Below are 24,584 nucleotides of genomic sequence, written 5' to 3'. Positions count from 1 at the left end.
AACTTGTTGTTTCTATGGTGAAAAATTGCAAGATCACAGATGATGCAGGTTATTTGCAGTTACCACAAACTATCACTAAGCCTGAAGTTTTCGGTGATTTATAAGTATGAATTCAAACACAACTTTTCACTCAACTGTATAATATATATTTACTGATAATATAATTTAGAATAATTAGCTTGTTAGACAATAATAATGTCATTGATAAACTGGACTGTGAGAAATAGTGTTAAAAACAACAACATATGAGTCTCCACTGTGCACATGAGCCAGTCAGACAACTTGACTGTTCTGATATCATATTATTAAAAAGATAATAACAAAACACGAAAACGTTGACCAGTCGCCATTATAACAGATCAACTCAGCGCCGGGCAGGATAACTGGTCTAATTAGCGTAAATAGCAGAAGCAATCCCAGCTCTACCAATGGTCATAAAACGGTCAGATATTTGCTAAACTGCAGGCGCGGGCTCAAGGCGAAAACGAGCAGCAGGCACCTCCCCACTTCCGGTGAAGACAGGAAGGTAAGACAGGAAGGTCGAAGCACATTGCTAAGTAAATCTATCGATTTTTGGCCATTGGTATAATTTTGACGTTAGCTTTTGGTCTGCAGGGCCGCTGACTAACATCTTCTCAACACATTTTGCACAAGTCGTTTCGTCGAATAACACCCGTCTTCCTCCTGTCTGCCTGTAACACATAACAGATGGCACAAACGCCCCTCATGTCTTTGGAATCGCGCTTTTCCACGCGAGAACACAGGCAGGTCAAATTATTTCACGGCTCTGTGTCGCCATCTACTGATAATTAAAAAGAAATGTCAACTTCCCTACATTACATTAACATCCAAGCTGCGCATTCAAGTTATAAAAGTAATTGTATCCCATCTTTAACTTTTTGTTATGGATTATATTAACATCATATACCATCTTTACCCTTTAACAGTATTTGTCAAAGTGTTTTAGGTGTATTTGGTTTGGCAGTTGTTCATTCATTTTACTTGTCATTAGTTTTGTGTAGATGCTTGTAACAGCCTGGTTTGCTTATGCGTGTTTATGTTATTGCACATATATTTTTGCTGCTTTAAATTTATTTAATTTTATACGTTTAGTTGTTTTTAAATTGTTTGTTTAAGTCCATGTTTTTGTGTCTGAAGAGACCCCCTTGAAAAAAAGATGGTGCACATCCATCCACAAAATTGGCAAACAGTTTAAAAAGAGTTTATTTCACATCACAAACTTTTGACAAAGTGGCCAAGAGAGCTATAACAGTCTATTTCCTTTTATGTTTGCATGTTGGACAATAAATAACACCATTACTATTTGTAGTAGACAGCGTTGGACAATGTCTCTGCACTGGCACTGTTTTTCATTATTATTTATGATCACTAATTCAACTTGTATACAATGTAATGGATATAAACATTTAATTAATAGTATCCCACTGTTGAGTGATGGTAAATTCCATGACGTATAAAGACAAATACAGGCTTATTTACATTTTCTCCTTCAGTCAACTGCACTGACCACACTTGGCTGTTGCAGGTCAGGCAGAAGAATCCTCTGTTGAACTTATGTTACTGAATTTAAGTGGTGAATCATAGTCCCGAGGAACATCAAAAAACAGCTCATCGTCAAAACAGAAATCGTCGGATGGTGATACGAGGTACGGCAGCTTCAAGACGAAGCCTGTGAGGATGCCTCCCAGCGCTGACACTGCTATGGTAACGAACACAGCTGCGACCTGGAAGAGAGCCTGTTCCCGGGCAGTCCTCCCCAACCCTGGCTGTAAACTGGGGATCAACATCTGCAGCTCTTGCAGCTTAGGGTCTCCTTCCACTGGTGCTCTGTGGGTAAAGATCTCATACAAACTGGGGCCGTAAACCTCCTCGGTTGCCATCAGTATAGCACATATCCCTGCAGTACAGGATATAAGTCCTGTTAGACCATGCAAATTATGTATTCCACACTGATCCTGGATCCTGAAGCGCCGCGCCAGGAAGGGGCTCAAGTACTTGTAGCCTAGCATGCATGCAGTGCAGCCAATCATACCGAGGGCATATGCAGCTGCAGGAGATATCATCATGTCCACAGATGCCCCGACTGTCACGCCTCCAGCAAGGGTCACGTTCTGAACATCAGCCATGGTGAGCTTGCCGTTTTTGTTCAGCATGGCGGAGAGAGCGAAGGCTGTGAGCGTGGAGGCGCTGAGGCCGATGAAGGTGTGGAGGATGGCTCTGTGCTGGTCGTCTCCTTTCAGGGTTAATGCTGAGTTGAAGGAGGGCCAAAACACCCAGAGGAACAAGGTCCCCATGACAGACAGGATGTCGGACTGGTAGCTGGTGTTCTCCTTTGCATGGCCTTCTTTTAGGCCAGGCCTGTATAATACAAATGTGACACCCAAACCAAAATAACAGGCAAAGAGGTGAATGAGAATAGAGCCTCCTGCATCGTTAATCTTCAGATACTTCAGCACGGCCCACTCAGTGACTGCGAACACTGGCACTTCCAGCAGAGCCATGACCAGCAGCTGCAAAGGACTTGTCTTCCCCAGCACTGCCCCGAAAGATATCAGCACCACAGCACAGGCGAACTCTGCATTTATTAGGTTGATCACTCCGAGGTGGATCTTACCGTCATGGCTGAACTGGAAGTACCCCTGCACCAAAATGGCCCACTGGATGGCAAAAGTAGCCGTGAGGAAGTTAAAAACCATCCCCCCAAAACCATACAGTCGAAAAAATGCAAGCAGGCACCCAAAGCCGAGGAATATAATGACCTGTATGTCAGTAAAAAAAGGGTAATCTCGGTACACTGCATTGTCCATGGGGTTAGTTGTGTTAGTCTGAAATTTGGCATCTGCATGCTCATCGTAGGTGACAAAAGCAGCATACAAGAAAACAATTATCACCTCTGTGACAAACACAAACACAGGTAACTTAACTCGAAGGCTTGTCGACTGCGTCTTCATCTTGACAGCTCTTTGGAACAAATGACCGTAGTTTCTTTTGCAGCCTGGATTATTATCTCTGTTTATATAAGACAGGCCAAAGGCATGGGTCAAGCCTGCTCTCTCTCTCCGCTCCCTTTCATACACAAAGACAAGCAATGTTCCGCTCATGGAGAAATACTGCTGCGTGGACTTTGGCCATTGTAATAAGACATGTAACAGTTCTGATGCATTGCATTTTTGTGGTTATTGTGCAACACGATATTGCGCGTCTTTACAGCTATACATTCACAATAGCTTGTCTTGTCATCAATTTTTATCTGATGATATCATTAATGCATTTACTACAAATGTGTGTCTTTTAACAAAGTTTAAGGTTATAAATATGCGTTATAAGAATTTTTTTAATTAAAAAAAAAAGTTTTAACCTGTCCTGCCCGGCAACCTGGTATGAGTATGAGGAGCTGGATACCATATTGTGCCAGACAGATTTTACTTTAACAATAGAGTATTAATATACTCCTTTGTCTGAACTGTTATTTATTCAAATGTATTTGTCACCGGGCCAGGGGATAGACATGGGGATAGACATGGGGATGGGGAATAGAAACACCACATAAACAGACAGCACAGAGAGAGGGCAACACCTGCAAGAGAACGGGGATGGGGGGGTGGAGACAACAAGAAATAGCAGAAGGAAACACCAATTGCAGAAAGCAACAAAACCTGCAAGAGAATGGGGAGGGGGGCTTGGGGCGGAGAAAAACAAATAAATAATAAATATGAGTTATAAGAATTTATATACACAGTAACATAATTTATGTTGCCATGTGAATGTTGTACTTAAACTCTGATCACATGCTGTGAGTGTTGCTGGCTAATTTCCATTTGGAAACATTGTGAAAGAAAGTTTGCTGTCCTACAAGTAAGCCTCTGAGTCAATCATTTGGGACATAATCTCTGTTAAATTATGGAGCCAGTGATATATGCTTCAACTGGCATGTTGCATTGCATTTAGGTGTGGCTAGCTAAATCGCCTTCCGATGAGACGTTAAACCGAGGTCCTGACTCATTGTGGTCATTAAAGATCCCACGGCTCTTGTCGCAAAGAGTAGGGAGTTCCCCGGTGTCATGGTGAAATACCAAACTGGCTTTCATCATCTGGCCATCTAATCATCCCCAGTAGTAATTGGATCAATGTTTCCCTCCCTCTCCGCCTCAAGCTGATGTGTGGTGAGCGTTCTGGCGCTAAATGGCTGCCGTGCATCACCCACGTGGGTGCTACACATTGGTGGTGGTTAAGTCCCCCCGACTTCACTGTGAAACGCTTTGAGTTTCCATGATAAAGCACTATATAAATGTAAGTAATTCATCATTATTATTATTATTCTCAGAAACGTGTGACAGAACCACTCAAAGCAGTTCAGACCAGTTGCCTTTTCTAAGAAGTCAGCCACAGATGGTGTGGATGTGCTAGGAGACAATTCATCAGAACAATGGCGATTTTTGTCATTGCCATTTTGACACTTTGCTTCCACACTTTTTTTTTTTGCTATTTTCGGCTGATTAATAGGGTGCATTCCTACTAGTTGTGACGTGTTTTATGCCAACCAGGAATGACTGGTTTGCAGGAGCTGAAGGGGGGAGCGACAGCAGTATCTTAGTATAGCAGAGCCTGTAGATAAGCATATACGCACTGGTCGACAGTGCTCTGTAGGCTAATAACTCTGAGTCAGAAGGAGAAGACAAAAGGTTTAAATAATTTCCCCAAAATGCTCTGCTCATGTTGAACCAGTATTATTTGGGAGTAGCTAAATACTGTATTTGTGCCTTCAGTAGTGCAAGTTAGGATTAGAAATGATTTTTCTGACTATAAATCAGAGTGCAGAAAAGACAATGCAAATAATGCATTTTATGATAGTGAATACCCTGTGTTTATGTGCCTTCTCTAAAATAGCAGTATAATTAACAGGTTATCTGTCCTCAACTGCAGCTGATTCATGACATTATGTACATACATTCATGATCCCCAGAGGATAAATATCTCAACACCTACTTAATGGATTGCCTCAGCAAATTTGTACAGACATTGAGGGTTCCCAGTGGTTGAATCCTAATGATGATCCTTTGATGATCCTTTAACCTTTCACGTAGCAGCATCATCTGGTCAAAATTTTAATTTATTTAATACTTTGGTGTATGATCCAAGCATGTTAGCATTAGCATTACGCTGAAGGGGCTGCTGTGCCTACATATAATACAGCCTCATAAGGCCGCAGTAGACTAATGAGTCTTGCTGTGGAAATTACTGTGGTTGTATCCTTAATAATAGACTGTTGCACTGTTGCCGCCTTGGCCTTGCACATTAAAGAATTTGGTTTGTGTTGAGTATGATACCATTTTAAGTATCACTAATCTGTGCAGTCTGATGATCAGTGATGCAGGAAAAGAAGAGGCATGTACAGAAGACATGCACAGTAGACGTTTGCAAAATTACAAACCATAAAGCCAATGCAAGGCAATTAAACTATAGGCAAACACTATAAGGGCCTGTGACTGTTGTATTAAAAGGATTTTAATTTATTGCATTTTGTACAGACATATAACATGGTTTCTTTAAACCATTACTTGTACGTAATTGCAGAAGACATGGTAGAACATAAAACAAAGTTTGCTTATCATTTTAAAAGACAATACAAACTGCCTATTTTATATCTATAAAATCTGTATTAACACACATTGTACGTGTTATCTCTAAGCCTAAAATCACAGCTCTATTTACAATTGTCCTATATTCACTCTATCTTGCTGTTCAGGTACATACACTGTCCTCACGTATCAGGGTCACACGCAAACATATAGCATACAGGCATGTAGTCACAACACACACTCTCTGGGTGAGGGAGTTTAAAAATTGTGTTTCTAAACTTCTGCTTCACTGAGGGTTGCACAGATATTCACCACAAAGAAAACATATCAATATGTGTATGATGTGATGAGGTTTTGTATATGTTACGTCGTTGAAAACAATACATGTATACAATTAATCCGGAGGAAATTAGAATACTTACAAGTTCTTTTTCCTGGAAACTGATGCACAATTTCCAAAGAAAAATACTTTTACAGCACTAATAGGCCCAGGAGAAAAGGGAAATAAAATCAAACTACCTTATACATTCATGTTTGGACATGTTTTCCATTATAAACTATTATTACTTAACACTTTACTGATATCATAAACTATGCATGTTCTTTGGCAAGATAATGTACACTGGCCCAACTCTTACTGGTCATATCCTATGAAATGTTTGCAGAATCAGTTGACTTTGATGTGCATGAATTAATGTAGGTTGAAAACATAGATGAAATTATACACAGATGGAAATTAAACATACATTGTGTACACATTGCCTTGTTACAATCCCTGAAAATTCCCTCACATTTTCAAATTGCATTGCTATGGTAGCAACTGAACATTTAAGAAGGTTGACATTTTGGGAAACATGTTTATTTGCCTTCTTGCTGAGAGTTAGATGAGAAGATTGATATCACTCACACGTCTGTGCAGGACATATTAAGCTACAGCTAGCACCCGGTTAGCTTAGCAAGACTTGAAACGGGAGACTAACTCTGTTTAAAGGTAACAAAAGTGGTACTTACTCTCTCACCAAATGACAGTGGTATTGATCTTCTCATCTAAGGCTCTGCAAGAAATCAAACAAGTGTATTTCCCAAAATTTCACACCACTCACCATGCATAAAATCCAGTATATTTCAAATAATTCAAATAAATAAACGTTTATAAAACTTTTTTCTGAACCACACCATTAAAAAATTAATTCTCTGACAATTTCAACCACTTATATGTCAGACAAATCATCAATGTGTTTCTATGAACATCTTACACTGACTTACGATGTAAAATATCTGTTCACAATCATAACAAGTATAAGGTAGCCCAAATAATGTTTACACTGAACTGTCAAAATGAAAAAAAGAACCCTTGTTTCTTCTTAATACTACACTATGTTTTTTAAAAGTTTGTAGGGTGGTGTGGTCCAAAATCTGTTGAAACTTTACATTTAAATAAAAAATTACATTACATTAAATTACATTATATTCTATAACTTTTTGTTTGTAAGTAATCAGGAAGGAGTAGGATTTGTTACTTAAACTGTTTTTCAGAACCACATAGAGGAAAAAAAAGTGATGTAAACAATTCAAAGATAAAACGAAGATTTCATATGCCACTTGAAACCATGCATCAAATCCTTCTTCACCTTTCAAATTTTGAGGAATTTACTACACGTTTTAATATGAAAATAAAAGAGAGATAAAGATCCCAGTGCACAACATCTACAACAGGACATATGCGGGGTTGGCCATGCTGGGAAACATGGCTACATAGCAAAACACTGGCAGCGACATATATCAAATGATTAGTAAATGTGCAGTATTTAAAGTGGCCATCGCTGAGCTCAAAGGCTTTTTATTGTAGTATGTCACTGAGTCCATTTAATCTATATGATCCCTGTCCAACTGTGGGGATAATGAAGTCAAACAATCAGGTCTGAGATCATGATAATCTGGATCAAGTATCTTTGTGTTTTATTTTCTGTCAAGCTCTCTGCAATGAGAGAGCGATGCTGACAAAGAAATAACCAGACGAATACCTGCCATAACAAGGACGAGTCAGTGATGATACTGTTGTTCTCATGATGTTCATGGTCAGGACATGAACTGCAGATCAAACATCATCCCTGAAGTTTCACAGATGGTGTAATGTTTCTGTGAATGTATCACATGAACATAGGACGGTCCTCATCCAACCTATTATACAGTACCTTTTATAACATGTGCTCTCAACCATTCAATGAAAAAAAAAAAATCAGACCAGGACAAAGACAGACATGATTAGATGAATAAATACATAAATAACACTAATTAATAAATAACAGAAAATAAGAAGTATCTTCTTTACAAAATGCAAAAGGAGAGAAAGTAGATGTAACATTTTAGAAAAGGGAAAGAAATGTTTGAAAACCTTACATTTTCTGAGAATAAGAAACATTTTTGGAGTTGTTTCTGTTGTTCTGATCATTCAAGAACAGAGAAGTGAGTGTTGCATAATTCTTTGTGTAATCTAACGGTTAAAAGGTTAAACGAATAGATGGCGGGTGAGGGTGTGGGAGGATTTTTCCAGGAACAATACAGCGTAGGGAGAGGGCACAGTCCGTGTAGGTGCCCTTAAAAGCCCTTCAGGAGTAGATGGTGATGACCTCACGCCCACCTCCACGCACTAGCAGGACCCGATTGAGACCCTCAGTGAGCACCTCAAGGAACTCCATGTCTGAGAGACAATTACAGTGAAGGAATGGGTTTTTCTTACAATGTGTGTAAAACCAAGCAATATGTTATATAACATGCTTTAGCGTAGCTCAGGGGAGACTGCAGGCCTCCCCTCAGACAAAGCTTTGGAAACGGCGCCCCACCCCCCACCACATCTTTAGTTTACTTGGTAAGTTTTGCTCGATTCCTGGATGCCTATGGAATCATGATTATATTATTTGATCCCATAGACACTCAACGTTTGAGCCAAAATAGCCTAATATTGCTGTTTGACATAACTTCTTAATACACCAAATAGTTTTAAAAAAGGTCTGTCCTAAGGCATTTATTAGTTTCTGACTCTGATGATTCTATGTGATCTCCTTTTGATAACTAATGCAATAAGCAATGTAATGGTTGCTGCTGTTTACATTCACCCCAGATGCAAATTCAAAAAATGCACTGTGGAATGTTTGGGGTGTATATGTGTAGCCTATGTAAATAACTGTATATACTGTTTTATTTTATTTTATGTGTTACCATATTTTAATATAGGCCTACACTTAATATGTTGTGTGTGTAGCATGAAGGAACTACAAAATTCGTTTCGTTATGCAGCCTTGTGCTGTATAATAACTAATTAACTACCTTGTACCTTGTACCTTGTAATATTGTTTCACTTCCATTTACTGAGCCTCCCCTGAAACTGTTTGGAGCCCCCCTAGGGAGGTCCGCCTCACACTTTGAAAGCCCCTGCTGTAACGCAATGAATCCCAACACTGTCAGATGAACCCTTATTTGACACTTGTCATGTTCCAAATGTGTTCAATTGAAGTGATTTCAAGCTGCATATGATTTAACTTTATTAATCGCATTGTGTGTTGTGTGTTGTTAAATGTATTTTCACTGTTTAGCTGTTTGGTCAGTATGGTGAAGTTTGCATTTGTTTTACAAGCTGGACGCTTCAACCATTTATCCTTAAATTTAGCTAACAATTTCAACCACTAATCCTTTATTATAGCAATTTCAACCACTAATCCATTATTTTTAGCAATTTTAACCATTTATCCATTACTTTTATCTAATTATTTTGACCATTTACCCATTACTTTATGTCTTTTTACTTTACTACATTAATGTTTTCTGTGAAGATTCTCAGTCATCCATATCATAGTTATCCAAGGAAGGTTCAAATCAAGGGTAACTGGACTTGGTTGAAGACACTTGAAGACGCTTTGCCTCTCATCTGAGGGAGAAAGGGATACAAGGCGAAACATCTTCAAGTATCTTGAACCAAGTCCAGTTGCCCTTGATTTGAACCTTCCTCGGATACATTACGTTACAGCTATTCTTGTTACTTTGCAAATTAAAATGTCACACTAAAAAAAAAAAAAAATACATCAGCTCTCAGCCTGTTTGGCTTGTGACCCCCTCCAAAAAAAGCTGTCTGTGGGATCCCTTGTCAGATGTATCAGATGTATATGAGAGGTTGATTTCAGTTTTAAGCAGGCCCAAAGAGGAAAAAATCCAATATTTCACAAAACAGCAAATATTAGAGAGGAAAGTCCAAAAATTGAACTTAATAATCTTGTGACCCTCCAACTTATCTTGCGACTTGCTTTTTCTGCAGAACGAGTAATTTTAATTTTGATACTATGGAATTAAAAATTAAAAGCAAGAGCTGGGCTGGATGGGGAAAAAACAAACTCTTCTTCTTCAATACTTAATTCTTCAGTAAAATATAATGCAGAAAGTGAAGTCCAAAATTCACCGGAGACAAGGATGATATTTTCGTAATAATTCCTCTGTACTGTCACTAAAGCAAAATTTGAATGCGGCACTTGCACATGAAGTACATTTACATTGTTGTAATAGCACTTTTACTTTAGTAAAGGATCTAAATACTTATTCCATCACCATGTATAGAAATCTAATATACAAAACAGGAATTAACATGGGCTACTTTGTCAAGGTAGTTAGTGAGGTAGTTAATTCTGCCAAAATCTCACTAGTTAGCAGCAGCCTTCTTTGTCTTTAGCTGGCTCACACAAAATCAACTGCTGAATTCCTTACTGAACTTCTTATTGTTGCAGTTTTTTGCTTGTATCACTTGAACCTTTTATTGTATTCTGTATTGCATCTATAGTACCAGCACATTTGATATCTTCAGTTGACTTATAATGTTTTCATTGTGTCTTTTTTATGATGCCTTGCTGCAAAAAGAATTTCCTCTTGTGGGACAAAGAGGATCTAAACTGAACTGAGCAAAGTACACCAATATATATAGCACACAATATCTTGTATTCTGTGTATGATGTGTATGATGTAGGATACAGTTTTCATTGCCCACACGGTTCTTGGGTGGTCCAGGCATGTTGAGCAGGACAAGTTTAGCCTCCTTGGACTTCTTTGTGATGACCTCATTGAGCCTCATCGCTGTATGCATGCGCCTCACATCGATCTGGCTCCTGATGCAAGAAACATAAGGCCACGTTAGGTCTGGTTTACAAATCAGTCTTTTAGCCGCTCAGCTTGCACAGTATGTCTCGCTACAAAATGTTTATACTTACAAGTTCTCCCATTCCCTGTAGCAGCATGTTAGGAAGGAAATAAGTGAGGTCAAGTACATACAAGACATGGGTTCAAACAGGAAGCTCCATTTGTTAGTGGTTTAAGTTCAAAGTTTTGTTTGTCTCATGTGTATCTGTTTAAACCCTGGAACATGGGTCGATATACACAAATATTTACCACCGACCCATGTCTCTGGGTGCATGTTGTGTCATGTCTATTTCCAAAGCAGCATGCCAAGCTGAGTGAAAAGGACTCACGGCTTCATGTTGAAGAGGTCTTTGCCTGCCTCCGGGTTCGCCGTTAAAAGGGTCTGCCCCTTGTCTGCACCCTTGTTGTCCGTCCAGGCGGCAGTGCCCCCTGTGGGCCCCGCGGGAGACATAGGGCTTGTGGGGCTGGTTGGTGTTGAGGCTTTCTTACTGTAGATCCCCTGTACTTGTTTTGGGTTGGAGGCAGCCACAGCCTGAGAGGGGGACACCGTGATGGGACAGTGTGTCAGGGTGAAAAAGAGAAAAGAGACACCTGTCAGCATATGTGAAGCTCTGGAAGCCAGTGGCCAGTGGGAAATCACGAAGCAGCTGGAAGCAGCAACTGGAAAGAGTACAACGTTGCTGTGATAGCTGCTGGAGCGCAGAGAGAGAACAGCTGTAGAGGGGATGTGGATAGAGGTACTGTAAATATACAAGTTACTTCTCCTAAAAGGGCCATAGCAGCATTACCTCGTCTTCTGGTTTTTCTGCCAAGCTAGCTCCCTCCTCAGCGCTGTGCTGGGAGCGCAATGCAGACGGGTTTTTACGCCGAATGGACCCACGGGATGAATCCGTAATGCTCTGGATCTATTGTAATAAAAAAAAGTGAGGTAATGGATTAGGTTCAATTTGTAATTTCCCTCTGGAATTTCTTCTTTCTTCCCTCAGATCAGTCAAAACAAGTCCAGACACCGACATCTTATTACAAACCAATTCCCTGCCCCAGATAATCTCAAAATGACTGTCATATTCTTCAGGCGCCTATGTTGACCACAATTTTAGGTTGCTCCATTCGGTAAAAGTGGTTCAAAATGAGCCTCCGTTAGGTATTAAAGTAACTACAGTTATGTGTAACATTTTGGGTTTACCTCTCTCTCCATCTCATTCTTGGTCAGATGCATCTGTTTGAGGATCTGTGATCGTTGTTCCATTACAAGTGTCTTCTCATAGGTGTAGGCTGATATGTCACTGTCATGCTTTAAAGCGAAAAGACATTTTTGTCACAGTTGTCAAGTTCTGGAACATTATTACAATATTATGAAAGACTGAAGTTTGGTTCTATGGATTAAAAACTGGCTTTATCTGAGAATACAAAACTACTTTTCTAAGTTTCCAAAACAAAAATCCTATGTGTATTATGTGTCAGACAAGTCTCTCACCATCTCCACCACTTCCACCTCAGCATCAATGCGCAGGTGATAGAGGAAGGTGATGAGGTCTTTCTTCATCTGAATGCTATTGTCATCCATCTGAGCCACAGTGAAAATGCGCATCTTGCACTTCCTCCAAACCTGTGGGGAAAGAACGGCAACATTCAAAGATGATGAACAAAATGTTGTCAGTGTTCTTTTTTACTCTCTACACTGTGTCCTTCCTCAGGCAACATCACATTACATAGTATTTAATTCATATATAATATTTAAATATTTAATATTTAATAGTGTCTTGTTTTCCACCTTGTGCTGGCGCAGCAGGAAGGGCAGAAGCATCAACATGCCTCCGTCATGGACAATCCACCACACATCTATGTGGCCTTCAGTGAAGCGCTCTCCATTGGACGGGTAGCTGGAGATATTCTTAGGAACCAACAAGGCCATACTGGCTACAGTCGTCTCTCTAACCACCTCTGCACAGGGACGCAAGAATGGAACAAACATTTCTGGTAAGGAACCTTAAAAATTGGTTATTTAAGAATCAAGACCAAGATATGTACTTAATGGGACATTTTACATTTTTACTATGTAGCGGTGACACCGTGCTGAAAGTTCATGCTACTTATAAAACAACATTTGGGCCAATACTGACATATCTGTGGTAATATATCGGGCAATTTATTAGACTTCAATTAAGTTGATTAGTCATTAGCCAGTTTATTGCCTTTACTTGCTGCTACTGTCTTAAAGGCCTTCACAAGCAGCCTTACAGTATCGTAAACCCTGAACAGAGGGCAAAGAAAATGTTGCGCAAAAATGTTAACATGGATGAAATCACATAAAACTAACATTCAGTAAATAACAATGACTTAAAACTTACCTATGAAGTTCCTAAATTGCTGGTGGTACTCAGGCTGTTTCCAGTTTCGGGGCCAGCTGACCATCACAGTGTTGTGCTTCAGACCTCCCAGCCCTCCGACCTGGATCAGGTGGGAGGTCCCATCCCTCAGATTGGAGGAGATGACCACCTGAGAGAAGCCCTTCACTTTCTCTGCCTCCATCAACTTACGCAAAGACTATAAATACACAAAGAGCGGAATACAGCTGTTAGAGTGTGTGAAAAACTGTAGACACAGAAGGTTTTGTGATATAATAATCCGCTGCGTTTGTATCACAAGTCAAAGTGTATAGAGATTAGAGGACGGACCTGATCTGCCCTCTGGGCCTCAGTGTAGTTGTCGAGGAAGGTTCCGTGAACTGAGGTGCCAACGATGGTCAGACCTTTCCCTGCTTTCAGCTGATTGGTCAGAGAGAGCAGACGAGGCTGCTCTACGTTCTGCTCAGCATCCACACTCACCAGAACCAGGATCTGAGGCCTGACGAAAAGCACCAAAGGATTGTGTTTTAGATTCAACAAGTGATGTAAGCTTAACCTGTTTAAATAGTTTAAAAGTTGTAGATGTGTACTGACCTCCAGTTCTTGGTGTGTGGCGGTCCTTCCTCCAGCCTCATGAGAGCGAAGCGTGCAGCGCTGAGAGAGATGCCACGTATCCCATCGCCCCACTCCTTCTCAGCTCTGTGACGTACCACATTATTGGATTGGCACATTGCGTAGGTATCATGATTTAAATACATGCTCACTAGCATTTATGGTAAATTAAAGCAAGCCCAATCCCTGCCATTCAGCTAAAACAATAACCACTGGTAGAATAATTGGATGTGGGTTGCTGCAACACAATCTTATTCTTGTTTTCGGTCCATGTCCTACGCAGTCATGATGATTACTTACCCACAAAACTCAATGTATTTGTAGATACAGGTGGCGATGCCCATGGCGACTATGGCGTAATACCAGGAACAGATGAACATGAGCGACAGGCACAGGCTCATACCCAAGAAAGACAGAGCCCTGCAGGGGACAGGAAGTCACACGCTTGGTCTAATTGGGAATTTCCAGGAACACAGCTTATATATCTATAACCTGTGAAAGTTTAGTCTGCTGCTGCTTAACTCATACTGAAAAACAGCTTCTAATTGTGATTCAGGTGCACACAGCACCAGTTAATATTGCCCACGAATTTGATCTCACAGGTGCCTGCTGTTCTCAAACAAACCAATGTTTCTCCTTAACTAATTACAAAAGTGATGTGCCATTAGTTCCGAGCATGGTTTGATAGAATATGTCGTGAAAATAATAACCTTTCATTGCACAGCAGATTGCACATTCAGTGACACTGATATGTACAATGACACAGAAACTCACCAGTGGTAGAACTTAAAGCGTGGCCTCCAGTTCGGCGTCCTGAGCAAAGTCTGCAGCGCACAGGCAAGATTGACAAACATGTAGCACATCAGGAAGAACCTAAAGAGAGAAGTGAGAGAGGAAGAGAAATATACAGAAAAGAAAAAAGACAGACAAGTGACACATAAAGAAGAATCCCAACTGCTCTGGGCCTGCACAGCAATGACCATACACTGTGTGTGAAGTTACAGAGTACGCACATGGAGAGGATGGGTGCGACTGCATCCAGGGAGGCAATGATGATGCCAATCTCACAGATGCTGGCTGTGAGCAGAAGGGCCCAGGTGGGCTCCCCATTGGCTTTGCCGTGCCCAAACACCTGCAGCAACGTCAAAGGATTAAATTAAATCACATTTTATGGCACCTTCTTGGGCAGCAAGGGCTATACTAATAATGTATGAGATTTTAATAATGTGATAATCATATTTGTTTCTGCAGCCGAAAGCAACAGAAAAAACAAATGTAAGGCTTTATCTGAAACACATTTCTGCTTTTGTGACAAAGACGCATACTAAAGATGTGTACTCACTCTAAGAAATGGGATGATGCCATCTCGAGCAATGGCTTGTAGGAGACGTGGAGCTCCAGTCAGACTCTGAAGCCCAGCTCCACAAGTGGAAAAGAAGGAGCCAAACACGATGACCCATGGAGACGGCCATGCCAGAGTCCCAATCACCAGGTTACCATTGACCCCTTCACCAAACCTGTGAAGAGAGGCGAAGACAAAATACTCCAAAGCTGGAATAAAAAACACTGACTTTTACACCACTCATTTCATCAGATAATCTGGATCTAATATGATTATATAACAATAACATCTATTTAATGTTCTTAAACTTTTATATGACCAGACCATTTGCTAAGCCTCGTCCCTTTTAGGTTACTGCTACTTTATAAAACAGGGGACAGGTTAACCTTTTTTAAAAACTTTTTAGCTTAGAAATTTTCAAAAACAATGGGTCCTTCATTTCAGACAGAGGTACACAAAAAGCAGGCTTCTCATTTCTAGCCCGCAACTGTTGACTGAAATGGCAATTGTCAGTTGTAGCTTGAAAGCTAGCTAATTAACTAACATTAGCTCCACACTCCTACACTTTCTCTGGCTGACCTTGTTCATTGTTATAATGTTTTCAGCTCATTTTTAAAACAAGAACCCTGTAAAGAGTTCCTACACGTGCATATTATGGCCAAATACATGATGTCGTGCTAAAAGACTGAGGCTAAAGCCGCAAGTCCCAGGCAAAAAGTCAGCAGTCACCAGCTGATGATCCATGTGGATGACAAATAAACACACTTATATTGCAGTGTAGAGCAAGATAATCCTAGTATTATTAGCATTACAAGGAAAAAATATTAGACTGTTATTCATTTTGACTGCTTCGCCTTGACAAGAAAGAAGTTACATAAATGTGTTATTGTTGAACATATATGGATTAATAGAGGCTAAAATAAAGAAACCAGAATCCAAACTATCTGAGCAACTTCATCCCCATAAACACAGCCTCAACATGCAGAGAAAGCCAAAACATTTGACAAGCCTGCAATGCTTAGTTACTGTTAAGCTATTACTGGACAATTGATGTTTGGAGGAGTGGTTTAGCGAACTGTTGATTCTTTTGTTTGACATCATTTGATTATAGTGACTTGAAATGTATACAAAGCTACATGATTTGACTTACTTGTCCCTCAGAACTACTCCTTCTATGCAGGCGCCAAACAGCACCACACAGGACATATCTGGGGAAACGCTGTTAGGAAAGGTATTGTTGGAAATTTCTGATACAAATATTATGAGAGCATACAAAAGGTTATATAAAAGTCATCAATCAGCACTTCCAGATCCACACAGTTTCTGTTCAAAGGACCTAGGATACACACAGTGGATGTGGTGCTGATGGCTGCAATCGTGCCGATGGGGATCGACTTCTGAGCGTCACGCAGGTCTCCAGAGCGGTTGGAGCCTGCCATGATACCTGTGAGTGGATCAAGATGAAATAATGAGGAGCTTTGTGCTTTTACACCTGCATTGGAAGGTAATCCCCCCCCCCCCCCCCCCCCCCCCCCCCCCCCCGTCATATCACCTGAATCACAATAATCAGGTTCTTGGTACAGACATACCTACTTTTGTAATTATTTAAAACTAATGAAAGACAACATTATACCAAGACACCTGATGCAAACTGGAAGTACACTAATTAAAAGGGTGCATTGTAGTATGCCATGTGAGTGCAGTGACAGACTTTAGTTGACCGTCTGAGGTAGCACACAGGCTGTGCTTCATTTTCACACTTTTCATAAACAAAATTTTTTGGCCACTTGGGGGCAGCAGGAACAAGTATAATAGGTGTGTTCAAAGTGACTGCGGCTGACTTTCGCTGACTTGATAGTGTACCGTGTGCTGCAGGTGACTGCAGGGGTGGGGAATAGAAACATTCTACCTGCGTGAGCTTACTGTGAGCTGAGATCAATGACCGATCTCGCTGCATTTGCAAAGAAAAATACCGCGAGACCAGGCAAAAGTGTTCCAACTTTGTGCAGAAATGCAACAGTGGCCGCCGGACTCTGCGTCTGCAGCCTCCTTGCTCCTGCGAGGTTTTAATGTCATGTGACATGGTGACGTTTTGCAGCGTCGGCGAAAGTCAGACAACATTTCTAACCAGAATGCATTATTTTAAGTGCAGCATACATCACGGTAAGTCAGCACTGCACAGCGCCGCGTGAAGTCAAACACACCTATTATATCCTTAAAAAGTTGACATGGCGAACTTCTTAGCAAATGGTTGCTTATTTACACATCCAGTAAATTAAACTGCAGTAAAGGTGAGATAAAAGGCCTTGAAATGCTCAATAGTGGTGAGGGGAACTGCGTAGTCTGTGATTATGCTTTGTAGGTTCATCACAACCACTATCACATTACAAGTAGTCATTTGATATATTATTAATATGAAAATATAGATCAGAGCACCTAATAATAATTTTGATAAGGACAGCCTCCCAGCTGGGTGAAGACTTCCTCTTATCCCTTCTGACGTCTCTTCAATAGGCGTTTCTGGTTCTAACCTGTGACAGATGGGAAGTATATCCCGACCAGCAGGGTGAAGAAGCTGGTGATGTCAGCTAGGACGTAGCGGTTGGAGCTGGTTGTGGGATTGTCTGGATCTGTGTCTGATGCTATCCCACGCTTCTCCAGCAACATCCCTTTTTCCAGGTAGTTACCAAACAGGTTCTCTAAAAGACAGAAGAGCATTTAAATAAGCATGTGAGGTGGATGTGATGCCAAATGAGTAAATGGATTGACCCTCAGAGGGTTTTGTCATTTACATTGATAAGGCATCTCCTACCTGCCAGGATGCCGCTAGTGACCCCCGGGATGCCCTGTATCTCTGTGATGTTGTTGTTGGTAAAGTATTCGTCACAAGTGGCATTAAGGGAGTCAGAATCACAGAAGGACCTCCACAGTTTGGTGGTGATGGTTTCATTGTCTATTTCGATGATTTTTGCACAGATGTCGTATGATTTAGAAAGAAGAGTTCGATTTCCCAGGAGGCAGACGCTGTAAAGAAAGTCAACAAAGGAATCATTGTCAAAAAATTGGATCATCACCGGGAGACTTTGACCAGTGGATGAACCAGTCACTTACGGGAAGACAGGGGGGTCGATGGCGGTCTTGATGACTCCGGCATAAACAGCCATGATAGAGAGGATGACACAGGCCAGGAAGACCAGCGCCAGCTTGTTCACATATTTGACCCCTACAAACACCACCAGTGCCATTAAGCTCAGTACAATGGTGCCGTACACCCGCATGTTGTTGAGGAGAGCTAACTCTGCCTCAGGCCCCTCCATGCCCTCGATCTTGAAGATGGCTGCCTGAGGAACAATGTAAATCTACAACAATGGAAAGATGGAGGGAAAAAGGTGGGGAGAAAGGAAATAGAGGGAGGAGAGTACGGAAAGGTGTGGTGGAGTATGGTGGTGATGGGTGGAAGTACAAGGAATAAATATGGTACACTGATGTTAGAATGCTACTTAAATTTGAGCTTAAATTTTTATACATTTGGTTTCCACAGTAATGAAGAGCTGCCACAGCGAAGCAAAAATTATGTTCACAAACCCTTGTTATAATGTCATATAATAATTTAAACAGTCTGTTAAAACTAGAGCTGAAATAATTAATTATTCTACAGAAAAGTACTTAGCAACGACTTTTTATAATTGATTGTTTCAGTAATTTTTCAAGCAAAAATGTCACATCTTCCTGCCTACAGCTTCTCAAATGTGACGATTTAATGCTTTTGTTTGTCATATGTGATATTAAACTCAATATTTTAGGGTTTCGGACAGTTTGTTGGATAAAACACGTTTTAATTATGTTAACTTGGATTTTGGGAAATTGTGATGGGCATTTTTCACTAGAGACTAAAAAGGAAGACTTGGTATGCTGTGTTGTAATAATGACAAAATCTATCTAAATTCCCGTGCAATGTACTCTTATTTAAATAGTTATTAGCTACCCTTTCCTGCTATGACATGTCAAAATGTCCGAGGTGATAAAGGACTATATAGTAAATATATATGGTTGTAAGGAAAATATGCAGTAACATGTCAGTTATTTAATAATTAATGCTACTTACCAGCAGAATTTCAATACAGCCAAGAATGTACATGGCACCTGCAAAAGTGGTGCCTAAGTAGAAGCAGATCCCAACAGCTCCACCAAACTCAGGCCCCAGGGAGCGAGAGATCATGTAATATGAACCTCCAGCTGTGGGTCACACACACGAGAGAGTCAGTGCACTGTTCTGTTACACACAAACGCACTATAACATTTAAAGCCTTAGGTATAAACTCACCTGGTACGACTCCATTTGTTGCAATGGCACTCATGGAGATGGCTGTGAGCATTGTCTGAAAAAAAAAGAAGCAGCACAGGGTCACAGGAGTCTGAGAGGCAGCAGGTGGGCACGTCAAATTAAATATGGCTGACAGCGAGGCCTTAATGAACCGAGGGGGTGAGCGGAGAAAAACATCCAGCAGCACAAGAGTCTGACTCATCTGGTCATGTTAAATTGTTCATTGCAGGGATGACTACATGGCTGGTTGGCACATACTGTCCCTTCAGTGATAATCTCATTGCCAGCCAGAGGCAGAAGGAAGAGATCACATTTACTGAATAAGTAATCAGGTTGTCCTAACTACACTTTTAAAGTACTTGAGTATTTACATTTTGTGAGATACAGTTTCATTGATAGAAACAATTGTGGTAAAATAAAGGTGTAATGAAAATAAAATGTTTCACCTGACAGTGAAACTCTGTTCTTGAGTACTTACTGCTGATACATATTCAATGTCATTTTAATTTAGTTTAATTTGAGTTTAGGACTTTCTTTAATTGGGGCATTTTATATTGTGGTGCTGCTATTTATTCATGTATTCATGCATAAGCATTATAGACACGGCGGAAGGCACTAAAACATTGGCTGGGTAATGACTGAGGATCCAGGTGCCACTTGAGGAAAGGTCCCCAAATGCAGCTGTTGTGAGTGAGCTTCTGAACTAATTACAAAGCCTTTAGTTTACCTCTGGTCAAAATATTATTTCAGCAGGACTGCCTAAACATGATATGGTGAGAGTAGTATTTTTACCAGTATTTAGTGAGTTGAGGAGATATAACAACTATCTAATAATATGTTACATGCTACTTGACACATTTTTTATTCAATATTCAATTCTGGGGAGGTTGGGGGGGATTTACTATATCATCTTTAGCATCTGTGCAATGCAAATTATAATTGTACAGTAGCCCACAGCTTTTAGTTACGTACTGTGGAGCAACACATGAAGACGATTATGAAGGAGCCGAGGACGCCTCCTATCCCGACCATCCAGGTCATCCGCAGGAAGAGGATCACCCCAAATATGTTCTGGATACACGGCAGGTACACTCCCATCAGGGTGCCCAGCTGTGGAGCCTGAGAAACACATGAAAAGTGATAAGTCAAAGATTGCGTGTGTGTGTAAGTTTTCAGTCCAGCTCATCTTATTTTCCATGTGAATGGATTGAAATGGGGGTTATAATCAGTCAGTAGTGCACTTTGTTGTTCAGTCTCCTTAAATCTATTCTGCATGAGACGCTTTCATCAGAAAGAAAAGGGGTTTATTATTTTCACACACAAAGACATGGTAATCCTGTGGAGAAGAGGAAGACAAGCTCTTTGTTTTGAAAGGGCTCTATTTCCTCTAAGTACTCTTTCTGAAGAGAAGTGGGTCGCAGACAACGTAAAATTTTAAAATACACTTTTAACACTAAAAGTGACAAAAATACAAAACAATTTATCAGGTCATGTGTTTGGTTGTCCGTCTCACGGAGTCCTCATTTACATTTTGCGGAACACTCTGTGAGGTGATGTGTGATGACAGAAAGAGGGAGAGATGAATAGACAGATCAGACAGAAAGTCACTCACAGGCTTTCACCTGTGTTCTGTCCACAGGGGAAAGCCTGGTGAGAGTGAGCAAGTGATGCTCTTGACTGCCCACACTGCAGGATCCTTCGGGCCGACTCAGTCTGAGTGGCATCTTCACATTGCACCAACCCCTTGTCAGCATTTAGTGATGAGACTTCATTTCTCAAATGAGTGCAAAGGGGTATCAAGGTCCTCTCTGTGCACAAATGTACACAAATGTGTTGCTTTGCATGGGTAACTCCCTATTTAGGATTTATGGCAGTATATCAACATTTAATAAATGGTTTATAACACACTACAATTTACTTGTATGCACCCATAAGGACATGTGTGTGAGTAAGTACAGCTTTTGTCAACAATAACAACTTCTCCTATGAAGACATACTTTATAATATTACAACTGTGTTTTGCAATAGTGTCATTCATCATCTACAGCCTCAATTTATGGGAGTTATGGGAGTATGGGAGTTACAGTTAACAAACAATCACTGTATATCCGCGTAGAACTACTGACTATCCAGTTCAAAAAAATCTTTTGTATTGAATAGTTTCGGCCTGCTGCATCATATGTCCAGTGATGGAAACTTTTAAAGGACAACTAATTCAAAATGCAAGTAGTTTTCAAAGAGCAGAAAACTCACTGAGCTCACTGCCTGCAGGTGTATGATCTCAGGTGCTCTGCTTGTTGGAACACAGCAGCTATGTTGTGAAATGTTCAGGTGTGGTACATGCTGCTGTCTTTTAAAGGCATAACTTATGCATCCACTCTTTCTTTTGTATCCCCTGCCTTACAAACCTCTTCAGGGTCAAAAGCCTGTTGCGTGTATACCTGACAATAAAGATATTCTTCATTGCACACATGTTGCTGGAGTTTGAACTTTTAGACTTTTCCCCCTCTTTGTGCACCTTGGAAGAAGTTAAAGAAATCCCTACTCTGCCTCTACAGATCATTAAACGAGCCGAGCAGGGCAGCACAACCAAAAGTTCACAATAGTAGTTAATAATAGAGAAAGTAGAGTAAAACTCAGAGAGGATTCAGCTTATTTTGTGACTAACCCTGTCTTACGCTCCACTGAACAAATGCAGGATAACCGACCCGACATAAACCCACATTAGGGCCAATAAATGATAAGCCAGCCAGAGGAAACAAAAGGGAAGAGCAGGCAAGTGTCAATAACCTGATTTGTGTTGAAAGGTATTGAAGTTCAAATCAACAACTATTGCTTAGTATTTGCTACATTCTCCATCTATTCTCCCTGGAAATCAGAGGGGTTCTGTGAAAACAAGCATCCAAAAAATAGAGAATGTAGCCCATCAATTGCATGAGATCTCCAAAGTAAATGTCCTGTGAAACTGAAAATCAGGGTTTGCTTAGTTTAAAAGGCATTTGAGTGGCTGAGTTGGCTAAATTGTGTATTATACTACATCCTTGTATCACTTCACTGCTTTCACTGTTAGAAGTTACTGCTCTCCATTACAGCCCTCTATGAAATAACCACCCCAAGCACTCACCTGACCTGTCGTCACTGCTGTGCTGTGGTGGTGTTTGGTGTGTGTTAAAGGTTGGTTTGTTTTGGATCAAATTAAAAGTAGCATTCCCATTGCTAATAATAATGTTCTTGGAGTGCAATGTAAAGCACAGCAGAAATGGAGGGAAAATGAATTCACATTGAGGATGTGGTGTGACCCTTCACTGTGTACAAAACGAATACATAAAATCATGCATCCTTTAGTAAACAACATTTTTGTTTTGAGATATTGTCAGTAGTCTCAATGTTGCATGCGGCTGTTGGTGCACACTTTGTATCATTTCCTGTTAACCCTAAATGTTTTTAACATGTGTAATTTTAAACAGCCAAAATGACAACAACAATGTGGGGTATATCATTTATACTGCTTACTATTAGTAGATTTAATTTGGCTGATTGATCTCCTGTTTCTTCACAACATGGCACACATAAATATTAAAGAGTACATGTAACCTTTGTTCTCTCATGTTAGTTTGATGTTTTCTTCAGATAAAGCTACTCTTCTGCTGCAGGGTGGGAATGAACAGATCACACAGGGTACACTACCTTGACAGGTTTTTTAGACGGACGCGCCCCCTCCTCGTTATTCTCAGCCTCTTCGTGCTCTTTGCTGCCCGTCGGCAGGTTGGAGTAGTTGGCCAGGGTGCTGAGCAGAGAGGAGACCATTGGACTGGTATCCATCTCCTCCTGAAACACACACACACACACACACACACACACACACTCATATTAGACCTGGAGATCTACTGGTGATATGAAGCAGTCTGCATCAACTCAGAGGCCGTAAAGACTGGTTTTACATCCATATTCCCAGCAAGTTTTATAATGGGTTTTGAAAACTGTCCTTACCTCAAACAGAGCCATATTCTTGCCATCATACTGCTGGCTCTTCTCCGCATCACTGGCTGCCCTGCTGTTGATGAAAGGACTGCTCTCTTTGGGGATCCCATCATCTGAAACAAAGAAACTCTGACCATCAGATTTACAGTCGAGTCTTCTTCACTCACAGCTGCAAGAAAACATTATGTTTATTATTTGTAGAAAATGAAATACTGAATAGTGCTGTAAAATCCTTACTGGAGCAAAGAATACTCAAATTAAATGGACCAATGCAGGATTTGATTTTCTGCTGCAAAAAGGTGTTTTAATAAAATTAAAATGAGCATATAAATCACTCAACTTTGACCCCAGAGATCAGGGTTGCTGTTGCATGTAAACACATCAACAACACTTGTTAGCAATATACTGTATTATGTCTCACTTCTAAGCACTTCTAAGTACTGTTCCATACAGTACCTAGAAGTACCTGGTGGCTGGCCAATAGAGGGCACTAGGGCCCTGGTGGTCGGAAAGTGTTTTGATTTATCTTTTTAAATTAAAAATTTTTGAAATAAACAGTAATTACCTTTTTAAGTATATGTGTATTAAAAATGCACAATAATGTGTAATATATAAAATATAGGCTAAATAATTATGTTTGGATGTGAAATTAGCTTCCTGCTTATTCACTGATCTCTTCTGGTGAGCGCCGAGGCAGCACAGCAGCGCAGCCAATAACTGACCGTAACTTACACAAGATATGCCCATAGAAACAGAAATTAAGCCAATCAGAGTCCTCAAATATGATGCCTGAAGGGCGCTCAAGGATCTGCCCCAAGCACAGTCAGTCGGTGGTAGAGGGACACGTGACGTTGTTGACAAGATGAATGCGGAACTCAAGACCGACACAGGCTTTCAGCCTTGGCTAGATCTTGTTGCCTCGCTGGACAGCGTGTTGGAGGAGCACAAAGACAGCTGCTGTTTTCAAAGGCACCTCAAAGACTTTTGGACATGCTGTTAGTTCTTGAAGATTACATTCTGGAGGAAGTAAAAAATGCAGAAATTCTTGCTATTCAGGCAGATGAGACAACCGACATTTCCACCCATTGCCAGTTGGTGTTTGTGCTACGGTACATCAATAAGGAGAACAACAGCTGTTGGCTACTGAGGTAAGCTGTATAGTTTATAGGCAGCTCTGAAGTGTTAAGATGTGGTTATTT

General features: G+C 40.6%; 2 protein-coding genes and 1 long non-coding RNA gene across 6 annotated transcripts in view; 1 reads left to right on the top strand and 2 right to left on the bottom strand.

The window, feature by feature from the left end:
* Nucleotides 1–1,448: 1,448 nt before the first annotated feature.
* rh50 (Rh50-like protein) lies at nt 1,449–2,972 on the bottom strand. The gene has a single exon (XM_046056557.1). The coding sequence runs from the start codon at nt 2,970–2,972 to the stop codon at nt 1,548–1,550; it is 1,425 nt and encodes a 474-aa protein (XP_045912513.1). The 3' UTR covers nt 1,449–1,547.
* A 4,564-nt stretch (nt 2,973–7,536) lies between these two features.
* Nucleotides 7,537–24,584, bottom strand: part of slc12a5b (solute carrier family 12 member 5b) — a 71,215-nt gene continuing 54,167 nt past the window's right edge. For all 3 annotated transcript variants that reach the window (XM_046056554.1, XM_046056556.1, XM_046056555.1), the window contains 24 exons: nt 23,395–23,498; nt 23,092–23,232; nt 20,377–20,523; nt 19,405–19,459; nt 19,186–19,316; nt 18,192–18,439; nt 17,893–18,104; nt 17,612–17,779; nt 16,426–16,524; nt 16,231–16,288; nt 15,081–15,255; nt 14,752–14,870; nt 14,513–14,611; nt 14,039–14,158; nt 13,721–13,825; nt 13,457–13,625; nt 13,130–13,325; nt 12,553–12,722; nt 12,256–12,387; nt 11,965–12,072; nt 11,567–11,683; nt 11,108–11,310; nt 10,614–10,747; nt 7,537–8,301 (listed from right to left, as the gene is read on the bottom strand). In XM_046056554.1, coding sequence (XP_045912510.1) covers nt 8,210–8,301; nt 10,614–10,747; nt 11,108–11,310; nt 11,567–11,683; nt 11,965–12,072; nt 12,256–12,387; nt 12,553–12,722; nt 13,130–13,325; nt 13,457–13,625; nt 13,721–13,825; nt 14,039–14,158; nt 14,513–14,611; nt 14,752–14,870; nt 15,081–15,255; nt 16,231–16,288; nt 16,426–16,524; nt 17,612–17,779; nt 17,893–18,104; nt 18,192–18,439; nt 19,186–19,316; nt 19,405–19,459; nt 20,377–20,523; nt 23,092–23,232; nt 23,395–23,498 — 3,302 coding nt within the window. In that variant the 3' untranslated portion in view covers nt 7,537–8,209. The remainder of the gene's footprint in view (nt 8,302–10,613; nt 10,748–11,107; nt 11,311–11,566; nt 11,684–11,964; nt 12,073–12,255; nt 12,388–12,552; nt 12,723–13,129; nt 13,326–13,456; nt 13,626–13,720; nt 13,826–14,038; nt 14,159–14,512; nt 14,612–14,751; nt 14,871–15,080; nt 15,256–16,230; nt 16,289–16,425; nt 16,525–17,611; nt 17,780–17,892; nt 18,105–18,191; nt 18,440–19,185; nt 19,317–19,404; nt 19,460–20,376; nt 20,524–23,091; nt 23,233–23,394; nt 23,499–24,584) is intronic.
* On the top strand, nt 8,378–19,854 carry LOC123975251. 2 transcript variants are annotated; one of them, XR_006826015.1, is made up of 6 exons: nt 8,378–8,469; nt 12,568–12,758; nt 16,261–16,311; nt 16,414–16,526; nt 17,595–17,759; nt 17,882–19,854. It is a non-coding gene; the product is annotated as an uncharacterized LOC123975251 (long non-coding RNA). The 2 variants fall into 2 exon arrangements; XR_006826016.1 differs by lacking the exons at nt 8,378–8,469; nt 12,568–12,758 and adding an exon at nt 13,830–13,860 and having other exon boundaries at nt 17,595–19,854.

This window comes from Micropterus dolomieu, linkage group LG08, assembly GCF_021292245.1.
Source record: "Micropterus dolomieu isolate WLL.071019.BEF.003 ecotype Adirondacks linkage group LG08, ASM2129224v1, whole genome shotgun sequence".
Classification (NCBI taxonomy): domain Eukaryota; kingdom Metazoa; phylum Chordata; class Actinopteri; order Centrarchiformes; family Centrarchidae; genus Micropterus; species Micropterus dolomieu.
The sequence above is the reverse complement of the archived record's forward strand: the minus strand, read 5'-3'. Positions and strand labels throughout refer to the sequence as shown.